General features: G+C 45.8%; 1 protein-coding gene across 4 annotated transcripts in view; it reads left to right on the forward strand.

Moving 5' to 3' along the window:
* The window catches only part of PIK3C2B (phosphatidylinositol-4-phosphate 3-kinase catalytic subunit type 2 beta), a 1,217,858-nt gene that overhangs the window by 496,319 nt on the left and 703,108 nt on the right, over positions 1-18,431 (forward strand). For all 4 annotated transcript variants that reach the window (XM_073615832.1, XM_073615830.1, XM_073615833.1 and 1 more), the window contains exon 12: positions 9,436-9,558. In XM_073615832.1, coding sequence (XP_073471933.1) covers positions 9,436-9,558 — 123 coding nt within the window. The remainder of the gene's footprint in view (positions 1-9,435; positions 9,559-18,431) is intronic.

The raw sequence follows: 18,431 nt of genomic DNA on the forward strand, positions 1-18,431 counted from the left end.
TTTCGAAGGCCATAAAATGCCAAGATAGCACAAAGCCCCCCCCCCCCCAAATGACCCCATTTTAGAAATAGACGCCCCAAGCTATTTGCTGAGAGGCATGTTGAGTATTTTGCAGATCTCTCTTTTTGTCACAAAGTTTTTAAAATTAAAAAAGAAAAAAAAATACATTTTTCTTTTCTTTTCTTCATTTTCAAAAACAAATGAGACCTGCAAAATACTCATCATACCTCTTAGCAAATACCTTGGGGTGTCTACTTTCCAAAATGGGGTCATTTGGGGGGGCGGGGGGTTGTGCTATCTGGACATTTCAGGGCCTCCATAACTGTGATAGGTAGTGAGGAGTAAAATCACAATTTTATGCCTTTAGAAAGCCTGAATGTGGTGCTTGGTTTTTGGGGTCCTGTACGTGGCTAGGCTCCCAAAAAGTCTCACACTTGTGGTATCCCCAAACTCAGGAGAAGTAGCAGAATGTGTTTTGGGGTGTAATTTCACATATAACCACGCCATGTTTGAACAATATATCATTTAGTGACAACTTTGTGCAAAAAAAAAAAAAGTTAGTAATTTTCCCAAAACTTCACAAAAAGGGGTCATTTGGGGGGGGGGGGTTTGAACTGTCCTCGCATTTTATGCACAACATTAGAAGCTTATGTCATACATCACCCACTCTTCTAACCACTTAGACAAAGCCCTTTATGACACTTTTTGTTTACATGAAAAATTATTTTTTTTTTTTTTGCTAGAAAATTACTTTGAACATTAAACATTATATATTTTTTTTAAGCAAAGGCCCTACAGATTAAAATGTTGGGTATTGCAATTTTTTTTTCACACAGTAGTTGTGCAGCGATTTTTCAAAGGCAACTTTTTTGGAAAAAAACTTTTTTTTTTTAAATTTAATGCACTAAAACACACTATATTGCCCAAATGTTTGATGAAATAAAAAAGATGATCTTATGCCGAGTACATGGATACCAAACACGACATGCTTTAAAATTGCGCACAAACTTGCAGCGGCGACAAACTACATAGATTTTTTTAAAGCCTTTACAGGTTACCACTTTAGATTTACATAGGTCGTCTACTGCTAAAATTACTGCCCTCGATCTGACCTTCACGGTGATACCTCGCGTGCATACTGCAATTGCTGTTTACATATGACACCAGACTAATGCTTGCGTTCGCTTTTGCAAGGGGGGACAGTGGGCCTTTTTTTTTTTTTAAATATTTATTTTGCTTTATTTTATTTTTAAACTGTTCCTTTCATTTTTTTTTTTTTTAATTATTTTTTGTTATCTCAGGGAATGTAAATATCCCCTATGATAGCAATAGGTAGTGACAGGTACTCTTTAAAAAAAAACAAAAAACTATTAGACACTATTAGACCCTAAATCTCTCCCTCCTCTGCCCTCAAAGCATCTGACCACACCAAGATCGGTGTGATAAAATGTTTTCCCATATTCCCAATGGCGCTGTTTATATCTGGCGAAACCCAAGTCATGAAATGCTTGTAGCTTCCAGTTTCTTAAGCCATAGAGCTGATTGAAGCCATTCTGGTCTCCAATCAGCTCTATGGTCAGCTGGCGGAACCACCGGCTGCATCCTGGGGTTCCCTGTTGGGACAGGAGAGCCCGAGAAAACCATGGAAGACGGTGGGAGGGGGGATTCCCTCCCACTGCTTGTAAGAGCAGTCTAGAGGCTAATTAGCCACTAGGGTTGCTTTTACATGATAGCTGACCGCTGGCTGAAAAGATTGACACCAAGATGATACCTAAACCTGCAGGCATCATTCTGGTATAACCACTCAAAGTCCATACCAGTACGTTGCTGGTCCTTGTTGAGCATATATTATAATGTTCTTTTTTTCATGCAGCCTGTGGGTTGCATGAAAAAAAAGAGATTGATCGGTGGGTATGCCCACCATTAGAATACCACCCTTCATCCACCCACTTCTAATGATGGGCATACATGCACCATTTTTTTTTTTTTTTTAACTGTGGTGGTGAAATCACCTTCTACAGTGCTGGAGTCTCTGATTTGCGTATCGTGAAAGCAAACGCTGTTCCTGTCAAGATAAATAAATCAGTGCTGCAACTGAATGGCGTACCTGAAATGCAAGCAATGGTAACGATAAAACATTATAACGCAATAAAACAACTTGATTTTTTAACGCAATCTGTGCCTAAAAAATATATGCTGAAGCATGGTGCAATCTTCCCCTGATGTTAGGAGCAAATCGCTCCTTCACCCCTGCCCCCATGCTTCAGCATATATGCTCTTTTTTTTAACTGTGGTGGTGAAATCACCTCCTCCTGGAGTCACAGCTTTACGTACCGTGGGAGAAAATGCTGTTGCTGTCAGAATAAATAAAACCCGTGCTGCACCTGCATGGCATACCTGCTAAGCAAATGATGGTTAACAATAAAACAAAGTAACATAACAGTAAGACATACCATACCTGCAAAGCAAATACAATAAAACATAGTAAAACTAAAACATTACAGTTCTAAAATACAGTAACAATAGAGAGTGAACAATAGAGTGGACAATAGAGAGAGAAGAAAAATAAAATCACAACTATTTTTGGCTTTTTTATTATTTTTTTTGCACTTTTATTTAAGCTGTAAACGTTCCAGATTAGGGTCTCTCAAAATGTGATGGCCATCTCATCTTTCGAGACCCTGTGTAAGTGTGCCCTAGAACTCTGCAATGCTGTACCCTACGCTAATACTCCACTAGTGTGGTAGTGTTTGAAACAGTCACCGATGCAGAGACCAGGTTGGTCAGGACAGGAGGGACAATAAAAGCGAGTGTCACGCCTAAATACACGCTTTCTGCAGACACAACATTTTCTTTGGGGATTTCTTTGAGTAGGGGTACCTGGGAGCACATACGGAAAATGCCTCTCATGCAACCGGCTCACTGCATTTGCGTTGGGAAGGTGGGCCACAGCACCGTCTGGAAACAGAAGGGCTGTGACGATCTCTTCCTGGAATTTAAGGAAGGATCCAGTTCATCCTGAAGCTTTATATAGCACATAAGCATTCAGCAGAGGCAATTGGAATAAATATACAGACACTTTTGTACCAGCGTCTGGCCTTAAGGGCAGTTAGGTATGGCGCCAACAACTGGTCGTTGAGGTCCACCCCTCCCATTTTAAGGTTCTATTTCTCCACAACACCAGTTGCCATAGGAATTTGGACAGTCATATCTGCGTGAAGGGAGAACAGAATGAAAACATTCTGTGTATCCCTCCGCTTCACTGCTAACAAATTATTACATTTCAAGCAGACTCTCTCCCCCCCTCTGTGGGGATTCTACAAGCCGTTGGGCGAAGCCCCGGCGATTAGATCGCACGGTGCCACATGTGCCAATTCCACAATCAAAAAGGTGACTAAAAAGTGTCACGCTTGTGTAATAATTGTACAAGTGGTACCCCTTTCCGAATAAGGGTGACACCAAGTCCCACACAATCTTACCAGCACTCCCTATGTAGTCTGGGCTGTTCTTCGGCTCCATGTGACTATCCTTTCCCTCGTAAACCATAAAACTATATGTATAGCCTGTTAACCTGTCACAGAGCTTATACATCTTGACCTCATATCTGGCACGCTTGCTGGGAAGATACTGTTTGATAGACAAGCGGCCAAAAAACTTAATCAGGGACTCCTCAACGCAGACAACTTGATCAAGAGTAAACAAGGCTTCAAACTGTTGGTTGAAGTGGTTTACGAGGGGCCGAATTTTGTGGAGCCGATCATATCCAGGATCACCCTGAGGACAACAGAGATCATTGTCATTAAAATGCATGAACCGCAAGATCTTCCCTTATCGTGTCCTGGTCATGGAGGCAGAGGACACTGGCATATGGTGAATTGGGTCAGTGGACCAATATGACCACAACTCACATTTTTTTAACTAGGCCCAGGAAGGTCTTAAATTCGGAGGCCGTAATAGGTCTCCAATCTCTGACAAGGACCAACTGTGGATTAGCGGTGATGAATTGACTAGCATACAACTTGATTTGGTCCACAACAGATCTATAAAGATTTTCCATGAAAAACTGAATAAAATTCAAGTGACGTAAAATCAACTGTTTCCACCTGAATTCCGGGTTGGCCAGTGAATGGGGGAAGTATGGGTGCTGCAGAAGTGGTGGGCTGCCAATTCAGATTGGCAAATACAGCAGGAAGGGCACTATGGGCTTGATGGGCCTGTGTTTGTCTTGGTGGCTGCAGGACTCTACTTGTGCTAGCCACCTCACCAGCTTGAACTGCACTTATGGGCCTCGCCACGTCACCAAATATTACTGCAGTGCTGGATGTATGACCAGGATGTACTAGGCCGCTGGTGCTTGCCAGTTCACCAGAAGGATGAGCGGCACTAGTACTAGATCTCTGCTCCATACGAGAGCCCTGCGGTTCTTGCACCTCAACAACAGCAGAAGAACGGGGTCAGGTATGCCTGACCTTGGCAGGAACCACTACTACGTCGTCAGAGCTATCTGTCAGGGTACCGCTGCTGTCTACTGGTTCGTATTCTGAGCCTGAATCGGACAGATAGGTGACTTCCTCTTCACTCTCATCTGTCAGGCTCAGAAACTTGTAGGCCTCTTCACTAGTGTACCTTCGATTGGACATTTTGACCTCTAAATTTACTGGTACACTAGTGCGACTCACACTAAAAAAGCACCTGACTGCTTAAACGCTACCAAAAAAACTGTTAGCGTTCGCATAGATCAGGCCTGACTCTGCGAATGCTGCAGTTATGCGTTAAGTCTTTTGTAAGTGACAGTGATCGATTGATACTGCACTTGGGTGGGCTGGGCAGAGGGGCTTAATGCAGGTGCTAGCAGGTATCTGGGCTGATCCTGCTAACGCTGCATTTTTGGGAACCCTAAACTATTGGGGATGCTAATATAGTTCTGATCAGATCAAAGATATTGATCTGTTAAGACACTATACTACTAAGGGAGGTGTATGGTGTGTGCGTGTTAGTGCTACTAGCACTAATCTGATGCTGCCTGGGGTGATGCAGACCCTAACTGAGGCTAAAACCTGATGTCACCCGCCGAGTGATCAGGGGGGTTAAACCTTTTCTTAGGAAATATATGGCGGGTGCCCTGACGCTATAAAAAAAAAACTAACTAGCCAGCGTCACCCATGACACTAATACGGTGCTCACTGATGATGGGGTGATCAAGGGGTTAAACCTTTATTAGGGTGTTCTAGGAGGGGGTCCCTAGACCTATCTGGGCCTACTACTAAGTACCCTAATACTGATTATTGTCACAAATGACACCAGTACAGTGATCAAAGAAAAATATGAACACTGCACTGGGTGACCTGTGACAGGGAGTGAAAGGGGTTAACTGGGGGGGGGGGGGCGATCGGGGGGTGATCGGAGGTGACAAGTGTGCATATGTGTCAGTGTAGTGTTGGTGAAACTTACTCTGAGATGTCTTCTCTTCTCTCTGGAATGAAAAGAGTTCCACGAGGGGAGATGACATCACTTCCCCTGCCTGTTTACAGTTACACAGGCAGGGGAAGGATTTCATTCACCAGAACTGATCACCAGGTCCAGGCCAGAAATCATTGGCCTGGGCCTGGAGACTGATCGATTCTGAAGCAAATCCAATCTTTGCGGCCGCTTAGGGAGCGCGCACGCCCCCAGCGTAAGGTAACGTCACTTCGCCCAGCCAAGCCAACCTGCCGTAGTGCAACTGTGGCGGCTGGTCCGGAACAGTTAAGTAATTGCCAGACCATTGTTCCTTATTTTTACAAACAGTCTACTGACTGGAATGGTACCAGCTGATTGGAGAAAAGCCAATGTTGCACCAATATTTAAAAAAGGACCAAGATATATCTCTGGGAAGTACAGACCAGTTAGCCTAACGTCTATATAGCAGAAAAAGTAATCCGGATGGCCGCACTCCAACAAAAATCTTTTTATTACAGTCCATACAGCAAAAAGGATAAAACAGATCGCGAACGTGTTTCAAACTGTAACTACTGGTGCTTACTCATAGCTAATGTCTATAGTTTGCAAACTCTTGGAGGGGATGATAAGGGACTATATACAAGATTTTAGTAATGAAAATGGTATCATTAGCAGTAATCAGCATGGGTTCATGAAAAATGGTTCTTGCCAAACCTATCTATTAACCATCAATGAGGAGGTGAGTTGACATCTAGATAAAGGAAGGCATGTAGACGTGATGTATCATTTCATTTTGCAAAGGCATTCAATACAGTTCCCCATAAATGTTTACTGTACAAACTAAGGTCTGTTGGCATGAACCATAGGGCGAGTACATGGATTGAAAATTTGGCTACAGGCGCGAATTCCGAGGGTAGTGATAAATGAGGAGTACTCCGAATGGTCCGGTGTGGAAAGTGGGGTCCCCCAGGGTTCTGTCCTGGTACTAATCCTATTTAATTTATTCATAAACTACTTTGAGGATGGAATAAACAGCTCAATCTCGGTATTTTCGGAGGATACTAAGCTAAGCAGGACAATAATTTCTCCGCAGGATGTGGAAACTGTGCAAGAAGATCTGAACAAATGAATGGGGTGGGCAAATACATGGCAAATAAGGATTAATGTAGAAAAATGTAAAATAAGGCATATGGGTGGCAAAAATATGAATGCAATCTACTCATTAGGGGGAGAACCTCTGGGGGAATCTAGGATGGACAAGGACCTGGGGGGTCCTAGTAGATGAGAGGCTCAGCAGTAGCATGCAAAGCCAACAGAATATTGACATGCATTAGAACATGCATTAGAAAGGGAATTATCTCGAGATATAAAACTATAATTCTCCCACTCTACAAGACTCGGATCCGGCCGCACCTGGAGTATGCTGTCCAGTTCTGGGTACCAGTCCTGAGGAGGGATTTGCTGGAATTGGAGAGAGTCCAAAGAAGGGTAACAAAGCTAATAAAGGGACTGGAGGACCTTAGATATGAGAAAAGATTATGAGCATTGAACTTATTCTCTCTTGAGATGAAAAAAAACTTTTAGATGGGCACCTAAACAACCTTAACATACAGGGATATACAATGTGATACTGACCTAAAAGCACACACATAGGTTGGACTTGATGGTCTTGTGTCCTTTTTCAACCTCACCAACTATGTAACAAGCTTGCATGGATCCATTTACCAACAACATAGTCAATCCCACTTTCCTAAGGCATGCCTGCTTTTGTCCAAGGCACAAATCAGAATCTGTCATCTATAGTCGGTCTAGAAGATGCAATCTGATCTGTTTGGACAAAAGAGACAAACGCCCAATTGGAACAACTCAGAGGGATTTCTTTAAAAAGGTATAATCCATTGACATCCAATACACAGATCGGGAAAACAATTACTATGCCCAGAACCTGCAAATAGACTGAAAAGGAAAATAGTGAAAGAGCTACAGCCTTTTCTGAACAAAGACAAATAAACTGCCTCTTAGCATATCGACAACCACTCAATTTAAGTCACTAAGGTGTATGTTTAGTAAACAGTGGTAAATAGTGACTTTTTAGGGCCTATCTCAGTGACAAGTCCCTAGTGAGGTGTTTAGGCTAGGCTCCATTACCGCAGTTGTGTTCTGCGTGTAGGGCAGCCCATCTATTTCAGTGGGCTGCCCTATTCTCAGAAACGGGGAGAGAAGTCCCAGATCCTTTTTTTAAAATCCCACAGCATTTGCCAATGTGTGGGGTTCCATTAAGAATAATGGTGTCTCTTTACATCTGTTAAAGAGCAGCCAGTTTGCCTGTGGGTCAGGAACGTGCGTTTCTGACCTGCAGTAATGTGAACCTAGACTTGCTTATCATGGCCTATCACCATCATAATTCAGACGCTTTAAATTCTCACTGTCACCGACTCACATGTGGAAAATGAGCCTGGACTTACTATCCTCAATAATAGAATAAATGGTAGATTTTTCATCCAATGTGCATACGAAAAATCCTTGTCGGGACATTAGATAATGCTAAAAACAGATTTGATGTGTCTTTGGACGAGTCCTTACTGGAAGGTGCTCAGAATGTGGGCATCTTCCAGGCCCAAAAAATGTTAAATTGTTGCAGCCAGGGTCGTCTGGATCTAAGGTGATCAATTTAGGATCATGGGAGGCCGCAAAACTTACTAATTCCTTCCAGCTACATTCCCATAATAAAGAATTGCTATACAAGGACTAAACTCAACAAGACCAGGTTTTTGCACCACAAAAGCATTTTGCACAACAATCCTCATGAAAGAAAGTGTCTGCAAGAAAAAGGCAGTCGCTGAAGTGGATCTCACTTTGTCTTATGTGAATAAGACCCTGGTGGTTCCGGTAGACTATGTTCTGGTTTTGAAGGACTCTCTACATTAGACATTTGAATTTCTCTTCATGACTTCTATCTCTCTTCATAATAGGGGTTGCCATGCAGCTACCATGGGCATTTTCCAGGCCTTATTGGTCTAATAGCTAAACACATGAGTAATGAACTTACTCCTCTGGATTTGTCTGTCTTTTATTAAACACCATTTGAACATATCCTTCAAGGCATTCCTCTCCATCTTTATCCTAATCTTGTGAAGGAACCATGGCTCTTGCTTCGCAAGGAAAAATTAATTTTAGGGCCTAGAGCCTTCTCTTAACCCAAGTAGTCTCTGCCTTCCACTTTAACCAGGACATTGCTTTACTGTCCTTTTGTCCTGCTCCTACAGCTACAGCTTCTGTTCGTTAATCTGCTACCTAAGGGTAGCAAAAGACAGGCTATTCCCTGTGCCACCATTGATAGTTGTATTCGGCAACTCATCGCTGAGATATATGACCTGAAGGCGAGGCTTCCCCCTTTTGCTGTGAAAGCTCATACTACTAGAAGTGTTGGTACTTCATGGGCTTTTCAGAATGAGGCCCTGGTTTGCCAGGTCTGTAGGGCTGTCATTTGGTGTCCTACTCACACAATTGATAAGTTTAATCAGGTGGATATTTGAGCCTGGGCAGACAGTTGATTTTCTAATAATATTCAATTACAATATGACTTGTATCGCAATAGTATATGATATATAATTTTTTTTAATTTGCTTTAAGTTAGCCAATAAAGGATATCATTTAAACTTCATGCTTTCTGCATATGTTCACTTTGCACCAGCTTGCTCAGTAAGGTGAAGCTATGTTTACTTAGCTACTCAGTTACCTAATAAAATATAAGCAAATATCCTGTTGTGTTTTTTTGTCCTTTTGCATGTGAGTAAAGACCATTTCATTGAATTTACTTTACATACAGTGAACATTCACTTTGCTAAGTGAACTATTCCTTTAGTAAATCAATCTCACTGTGTCATGGAGGTTTTCAGCGATCATACATAAACTCCGATAATAGATGATGGAAAATGCTTCCTTTTTTCTGCTGCCTTTCTCAACTTATGTGTATTATTTTTATTGTTATTGCAGTTATGAGGATTTTTATGTGTCTTGCTCTCTGAGTCATGGTGGAAAGCAACTGTGTAGTCCTCAGCTGACACGCAAGGTTCATGTTTACAAATACCTATTCCATCTCATCACTTGGGACCAGATGTAAGTATCTCTGTTTCTCCCTTGCTTGATTTTTTTTTTAAATTTACACTAGAGCGCTTTGAGTATCCTTAATAAACCTAGACAGGTTTAATGAACCATGCAAGTTATTGTGTGAATAAATGGCCAGCCTCTAAATGTTTTTATTTATTTTTTTTAGAATTGAAATTATTCAGTCCTATTTTAAACACCAGGGGGGTCATTTACTATAGCCAATTTGCGATCCTGCAGTCCATGAAAATAGTGCCCGATTAAAGCCAATTAGGACTTCAACTCTTGGAAACTGGGCGTACATGCAAATGGAAATCGCACTATTGCCAGCGAACATGCCTGTCAGATTGCATATGCAGGAATGGTTGAATTCAATGGGGCTTTAACCTGCAAAAACCAAAGTCCTCACTGAAGGCTTATATTCAAGTTATTTGCCATAAAAAGTGTATGAGGACCCGAGTACTGCCCTAGGGCACATGCATCAATTGAAATTTTTTTTTGTAAAACTACCGTTTTTTTCAGGAGCAGTGATTTTAATAATGCTTAAAGTGAAACAATAAAAATGAAAAATTCCTTTAAATATCGTGCCTGAGGGGCCCCCTTAGTCTGCCTGTAAAGTGGCACATCTGGCCGATGTGTATGACGGTGCCACAGCAAAATGACATTGAAAAAGCAAAATGACAGGAAAAATGTCATTTAAAATTGCTTGCGGCTGTAATGTATTGCCGGATCCAGGCAATATAGAAAAATCAATGAAAAAAACGGCGTAGGGTACCCTCTCCCCCAGTCCATACCAGGCCCTCTGGGTCTGGTATGGATTTTAAGGGGAACTCCACACCAAAATGTATACAAAAATTGGCATGGGTTTCCCCCCCAAAATCCATACCAGACCCTTATCCTAGCATGCAGCCTGGAGGTCTGGATAAGGGGAGGACGAGCGACCATCCCCTTGACCCTCCTGAACCGTACCAGGCCACATGCTCTCAACATGGGGAGGGTGCCTTGGGGTCCCTCCAAAGCACCTTGTCACCATGTTGATGGGGGACAAGAGCATCTTCCCGACAACCTTAGGCTGTAGTTGTCGGGGCCAGTAGCCAGTTTTTGACAATTTTTTTTTCTCTTTTGTTCATTGACAGACACAGCACTATAATCTTTACCTTAGGGTTATATTGCCACCTTTAGGAGAGGACTAGGCAGAACATAGAAAAAAAAAGCACAGTAACCAGGGGGCGGTCCTACTGGCAGTAACCCCCCACTCTGCTCCCAGCAGCTCAGTTTTTTCTGCCTAGTCTAGAAGGACCTGGCTCCCTGTAGGGACCAGTGGTTCTTTGAAAATTTTTGCCTTTTTCTTCCTGTGATCTGCAATCAACAGCTGGGCTAGGTGACAGGCTGAATAATATATATCCTGGTAGTCTCCCCAGCCTGGCCATTAAGTGCGCACAGACCTTAGCTCCGCGCTCTGGTCCGGGCCTTTTCTGGTCCGGGGCTGCCGGTAAGCTCTATGCTCCGGGGTACACGTATGACCGGGCTACTGCTGTCCGAGTCAGTGTTGCCATGGCCGACAGCCACTCCGTACTATGCAGGAGATGGATCTGTCCACGGAGTGCATCCAGCAGTCTCCACTTGTTTAGGCAGGCTGGGGCAGCTGGGCACTTCCTGGGGGGTTTATTAGGGTTTTTTTTCTCTTCCTTTTCTCCCTCCCTGCCTTTCTCCCCCCCCCCTTCTGAGGGGCGCTGCGTGGCTGGGCGCAGGGGGTGTGTGGCACTTAACTGGCCCGGGGGTCTCCGGGTGCCTGGCAGGAAACCGCGGCCATCTTGCTAGAGCCGCGGCCATTTTTCTGTAAGTCAGGGGCATTTTCTTGGAGCACGGTGGCCATTTTCCCGGCATTTTCAGGCACTTTTGTTTGAGGCGTCCGACAGCTATTTTCTTGTAGCCATGGGGGACGTTTTCTATTAGTTCTCTAGAGCTGGGCGGCTGTTTAAGCCAGAAACTGACACCAAACACCTTGTGGTTTGGACGCCTGCAGAGAGGAGAACGGCACAGCACTTGCTCAGGGTTGTGAGTCCTTCGGGGGGCCCCTCGGGCTGTGGCAGCTAGGAGGGTAGGCATTTTTTGTCTATTGCCTTAGGTTCCAGGTGGTGACAGGCGAGAGTGGGTCAGGCATGGCGTCTGATGCTGGCGCTTCTTCCCCAGACACCCCTGTGATAGCAACTGGTTCCCCTGGACCTGCAGTGCCCCTGGATGCCTTGTCGGCAGTCCTGGAAGCATTTGTTTCCAGGATGGAAGTGACCTGCGGGCGCAAGGCGGGTAAAAAACGCCCCCTTCCCTCCCAATCTTCCTGGAAAAGCTCTGATTCAGACTCAGGCCCCGCGGTGGTAGGCAGCCCCTGTTCTGAAGCTTCAGAGGTTGCGGACCATGATCCTTCAGACAGTGAGGAGGAATCTTCTGCGTCCGTTTCAGCGCAGGAAAAAGCGCTAGTGGGGGCAATTATCATAGCGGTACTGGATACCTTAAAGATAGAGGATACGGCTGGGGCATCTGCAAGATTTGTCGGTCCCTTTTAGGTCCTACAAGCCTGTCCGCACCGCTAAGGTGTTTCCCTACCTGACTTATATGTTTATTTACAAAGATTGGGAACGCCCACAACGTGCTTTTTCAGTCCCGAGGCGATTGGCGGTGCGTTACCCCTTTGAGGAGACTTTCCTGAGAAAATGGACATCTCCGGTCATTGACCCCCGGTATCCAGGTTACATAAGGTAACCACGATTCTGGTGGAAGGGTCCCCCTCTTTTAAGGATCCTGCCGACAGAAGGGCCGAGGCAGTTGCCCGGTCTATGTTTATGGTGGCTGGGGGGGATTTTGGGCATCCAGTCGGCCCAGGGTCGCTGGACGCAGGAGGAATCCCACCTGTCAATCAATGTTTTGGAGCTGCGGGTGATTAGGCAAAGCCTCTCCATGTGGTCGCAGAGGCTGCAGGGTCATCCGGTCAGGATCCAGTCGGACCACGCCATGGCGGTGGCTTATGTCAATCATCAGGGAGGGACAAGGAGCTCAGCAGTGGCGCTGGAGGTCTCCCACATCCTGCAGTGGGCAGAGCGGCGCGTGCCGGCTCTGTCAGCCGTGTACATTCCGGGAGTAGAAAACTGGCAGGCGGACTACCTCAGTCGTCAGTTGCTGGACCAGGGGGAATGATCACTACTTCCGGAAGTGTTTCGGCTCATTTACCTACAGTGGGGCATGTCGGATGTGGATCTCCTGGCCTCTCGGCTCAATCGGAAGGTGCAGAGGTTTGTGGCCAGGTCAAGGGATCCCTGGGCGGACGCGTCAGAAGCGTTGGCCCCATGGGGGCATTATAGGCTCATTTATGCCTTTCCCCCTTTCAGGCTCCTCCCTCATCTGCTGCGCAGAGTGGAAGCCGAGGGGATTCAAGTGATTCTGATTGCCCCAGACTGGCCTCGATGTCCTTGGTACACCGACGTAGTACGAATGGTGGCAGATGTTCCTTGGCAGCTGCCGGTGCAGGAGGGACTTCTATCTCCGGTAAGGTCCGATACTCCACCCTGCTTTACCGTCTTTGGCTTTAACGGCATGGCCGTTGAAAGCCAGGTGCTGAGGGACCGAGGGCTGTCGGCTTCAGTAATTTCCACAATGCTAAGGGCACGAAAGTCTTCTTCCCGGAAGATTTATCATCGCACCTGGAAGGCCTACATCTCCCTGTGTGGGGAGATGGGGTGGCATCCGTGTTCATAATCGGTTTCCAGGATCCTGCTGGATCAGAAGCTTGATGGGTTTACTTCCTCTTTGTTTCCCTGCAAAGGTAAAGCATAATGGGCTATTATGCATCGCATAGTAACCCATTATGTGTCACTTACCTGACACAGGAGCTTGCGATGTCACAGCTGTCCCTTTTTCCATGAAGTGTCCATCTTCTTTCCAGGTATCGCGGCTCCGGCGCTGTTAGGCTGGAGCTGCGATAACGTCACTCCCACGCATGCGCGCTGGTGCTGGCAATAATGGCATGATCGCCATTAGAAACGGCACGCTCAGTGCGCCCGCTCATGCATGCGCCGTAGACATCGGTGCCTGTCTTTTGGAAATATCTCCTAAACTGTGTAGGTTTAGGAGATATTTCTTGCACCTACAGGTAAGCCTTAATCTAGGCTTACCTGTAGGTAAAAGTGGTCTGTAAGGGTTTACAACCACTTTAAGGGGCAGATATCAGCTCTGGCTATCTTTTTTCGGCAGCCCCTGGTGGCTCACTCATTGGTGCACATGTTTGTTCAGGGGGTTCGGCATGTGGCCCCTCCGGTACGCCCGCCGCTGCCCCCGTGGGATCTGAATGTGGTGCTCTTGGTGCTCCAGAAACCACCGTTCGAGAAAGATCCCTTTACTGACGCTCTCTCAGAAAGTAGTCTTTCTAGTGGCTATTACGTCCGCAAGGCGGGTCTCTGAGTTGGCAGCCTTGTCATGCAAGTCTCCCTTTTTGATTCTCCACAAGGATAATGCGGTGCTGCGTCCGCAACCCTCTCTTCTTCCGAAGGTAGTTTCTGCCTTTCATCTAAATGAGGACATTGTGCTTCCGTCCTTATGTCCTCGGCCGTCGCATCCCAAGGAGGTCGCCTCACATTCTCTGGATGTGGTCCGGGCTCTGCGGGTGTATCTATCTGCTATGGCTCCTTTCTGGAGGTCGGACTCTGTTTGTCTCGGTGGTTGGTCCGAAGAAGGGCCTGGCGGGCTCTTCGGCCACCATTTCTCAGTGTATCAGACAGATTGTTGTTCAGGCTTATGCCATAAAGGGGTGGGCACCTCCCTTTCCCATCACGGCACATTCTACCAGGGCAATTGGTGCTTCCCGGGCCTTCCGGCATCAAACGTCTGTTTCCCAGGTGTGTAAGGCGGCTACCTGATCGTCAGTACACACTTTCACAAAATTTCACAAAGGTCGATGTGGGCGCATCTTTGGATGCATGCTTCGGCCACAAAGTTTTGCAGGCGGTCGTCTGAGGTTGCGGCTCCTCTGATGGGGAGTTTTTTGTTGTGGGTGGAGTATTTTTTTCTGTGTTCCATCCCCTGGTTTTTGGCACTGCTCGGGGATGTCCCTAAGGTCAAGATTATGGTGCTGTGTCCGTCAATGAACGAAAGAGAAAATGGAATTTTTTTATACTTACCGTAAAATCCCTTTCTCTGAAGTTCATTGACGGACACAGCACCCACCCCTCCTATTTATGTTTGTACTGCTTTTTGACGAACTGAGCTGAGCAGAGTAGGGGGTTATTGCCAGTAGGACCGCCCCCTGGGCGGTACTGTGCTTGTTGTTTACTATGTTCTGCCTAGTCCTCTCCTAAAGGTGGCGATATAACCCTAAGGTCAAGATTATAGTGCTGTGGCCGTCAATGAACTTCAGAGAAAGGGATCTTCTTTTCCACTTCTTCCTCCGGTCGTCTTCTTCCTCCAGCTTCTTCTCCCCCCCTTCGTCCTCCGTTCTTCCTCCTCCGCTGCCACTCCCGCTGAATATTTAAAAAACTAGCCACCTCCGATGCTGCGATAGAGCAGATGATGTCATTCCGAGACCCCCGCCCCTTGTGACTTCACCGCCTGGGGCATGGTGGGTCCTTGATCTCACAAGGTGCGGGGTCTCCAGGTGATGTAATCTGGTGGCCACATCCCATAGTTATATATGAAATGTGCACTATGGAAGCGGACAGATCGGCTGGCCACAGCATTGGAGGAGGGTCGTTTTTTCATGTTCAGAGGGTCGGTGGTGGGTACGGCGCGGGAAGAAGATGACTGGAAGAAGCTGGAGGAAAACCTAAGGAAGAAGAAGACCAGGAGAAGAAGCGGGGAAGAAGACATTTTTGATAAAAGAATTGTCAAAAACTGGTCTATTGTCTTTTGTCACACTACACATTTTTTTTTTGGTGAATGGGTCAGGGTAGGATGTATCTTATACTCCTCCACATGGGGGGGGCGGGATTTGGGGGTCCCCTTTCAGATTCTGATAAGCCGCCCGCAGACCCCGACAACCAATGGCCAGGGTTGTTGGGAAGAGGCCCTTGTCCCCATCAACATGGGGACAAGGTGCTTTGAGGGGGACCCCAAAGCCCCTCCCCATGTTAAGGGCATGTGGCCTGGTATAGTTTAGGAAGGGGTGCTCGCTCGGATAAGGGCCTGGTATGGTTTTTAGGGGGACCCCCACACCTAGTTTTTGGGGTCTTTTTTGCTTAATTTGGTGCTTAGAGAGAATTCACATTTAGTTGACATTTCATGGCTTACCTGGTCTACAAAATAATTAGTAGAGCTACTCAAGGCCAAGCATATTTCACAACCAAATACTTTTGTATGCAACTAGATTTAATACAGATTTGTATTGTATTTGAAAAACCTGCGAAATCACGCCTATTAAGGGGAACCCAGACTTCTCTCCTGGTATCGAACAGGTCTACCTAGCAGCTGAATGGCCACACCGGGAAATGCAAGCTCAACATTTCTTCTCGAGGGAAAGATAAACAGGGAGAACTTGCAGCAATCTCAAACACTAAGTCGTTCCCCTTCTGGGCCTATATCCAATTAAAACACTATCTTGACAACCCCGCAAACAAAGACAGCTTCAGGAAAACCCCAACAGTCTTGGAATTGCTGTGTACCCCCCCCTCCCTTGATTTCAGTGCTCTACGCCACAATGTTCGGGGAACCCTACCCAGAACACGCCTATTGGGAAACTGAACTAGATAGGGTGATAGAGGACACCAGTTGGGATTTAATTCACCTGTATTTCCACAAAGGCTCCCTCAACATACACACAAAGGAAAACGGGTATAAGATTAAAATGAAATGGTATAGAACGCCAGAAACACTCCACAACTTCATCCCTACAGTCTCAGACCGATGCTGGAGATGTGAGCAAGATCTAGGTACCCTTCTCCATATATGGTGGACATGTCCAATGATCCAGCAATATTGGAGAAAGGTCCACGCAGTAACGACCGAGATAACCTCACTCCCCCTGGAGTTTACACCAGGGCAATATCCTCTTGCATCTCTCCAAAATTCCCCACAAAAGGCTACTACAAGTCGCTAGCCATGCATATGTTTAATGCCGCTAGGCTATGCTTGCCAGTTCATTGGAAGTCCAAGTTACCCCCTTCCATGAAGAAATGGACACTCCAAATCAATCACAAAGCAGTGTGACAGAAGATGCTGTCAAGGTAAAATTGATAGTTTGGGGGACACAGGGTATGCACATTTGCTTGGTGCAAGGCTACAGAGCATAAATGTGGACTGGAGAAAACTGCTTTTGCGGTTTTGGTATTCGGTCATGGGGCTCTGTAGTTTGGAGATTCCATCATGTCTTGGGTGGGACGGAATCACCAACCCTGTGTCCAGACTTTGTAGATTACCAACAGGGTGTGTGCTCAGGTGAGCACAGCACTTATAATGAGGGTATGGGAAGACCTCATGGCTCCCAGTTGGAGACTGCTCCACACCCAGAGAGACAGGAGGTCTCCAGGACATCAAAGGGGCTGCAGGAGGCAGCCAGAACGTGTGACTGCAAGGGGCAGTGCAACGGCCTGAGAACTAAGGCCAGAGCGGAGCTGTGGGCAGTAAAGTGAAGCCATCCACATTGAGGAATCCTGTGGTCTGTGTGACCAGGATAAAGGGCAGAGGTACTGCTAAAGAGAGCCAGGTGGGCTAGCATTTTCTGTTGTGTTTATTTGCTGGAGAAGAACCCCTGCGTGGGAAACCTTTGTTACGGACTTTTATTTGCCTTTTTAATAAAGATGGGCTACCATGCCCTTAAATAAAGTTCCTGACTGGCTTGGATCACTGACAAACGCATCTGCCATGAAAGCTAATGGTCCCCCGATATTACAGCAGCGATTGAGGAGCTGATTCACGCCACACAGGATAGAATATCGCACTTTTCGACTACATGGGCTCCCTGGCTTGAATATCGGAACTCACAACAATATCAAAAGCTGACACAGAAGAGCGCTTGACTTCTGTAATTCGAGTCTATACCCCTTCGGTGATATGGACCCAAAGAACAATAGAACTTGTACATTACATGCAACATCCGGGGGCACCTGGAGAGGGTAGTTGGTGGCTTTTCCCACCCCCTCCCCACACAGCCCCCTGGTTGTGTGCACCCCCCTGGAGGCTTACCTCCTTTAACCCCCCCTCCTCCCCCACCTCTCTTCTCTGTTCACTTTTTTCCTTTCTTCTCCTACCCCCACTCTACACTGATTTACTTCTAGGAAAGAGCTGGGGTAGTAAGACGACCCAGAGTCAGACGCTACCCACCCTCTCCATAAGACTAATAATACAACCAAATGTTGCCTTGTGCTCCCTTACTGGCCCTCAGCACACAGTAACACTAATAAGCTACATGGCACTGCAGCAACACCGCCCTACTTGAAGAGGCCCTGCCAAAATCTTTAGGAAACATGGGGCTAGTTTCCTACCAGATCTATTAGGGAGGCAATGTGAGGGGCACTAAATAATGGTTTGTGTATTTTCAACGGTTTGAATTATAATGCCTTCTTAATGCCAAATACACTTATTTCTATACAGTGGGGACAAAGTATTCAGACCCCCTTAAATTTTTCACTCTGTTATATTCTAGCCATTTGCTAAAATCATTGAAGTTAATTTTTTTTCCTCATTAATGTACACACAGCACCCCATATTGACAGAAAAACACAGAATTGTTGACATTTTTGCAGATTTATTAAAAAAGAAAAACTGAAATATCACATGGTCCTAAGTATTCAAACCCTTTGCTGTGACACTCATATATTTAACTCAGGTGCTGTCAATTTCTTCTGATCATCCTTGAGATGGTTCTACACCTTCATTTGAGTCCAGCTGTGTTTGATTATACTGAT

Source organism: Aquarana catesbeiana, linkage group LG02, assembly GCF_042186555.1.
Source record: "Aquarana catesbeiana isolate 2022-GZ linkage group LG02, ASM4218655v1, whole genome shotgun sequence".
NCBI classification, from domain to species: domain Eukaryota; kingdom Metazoa; phylum Chordata; class Amphibia; order Anura; family Ranidae; genus Aquarana; species Aquarana catesbeiana.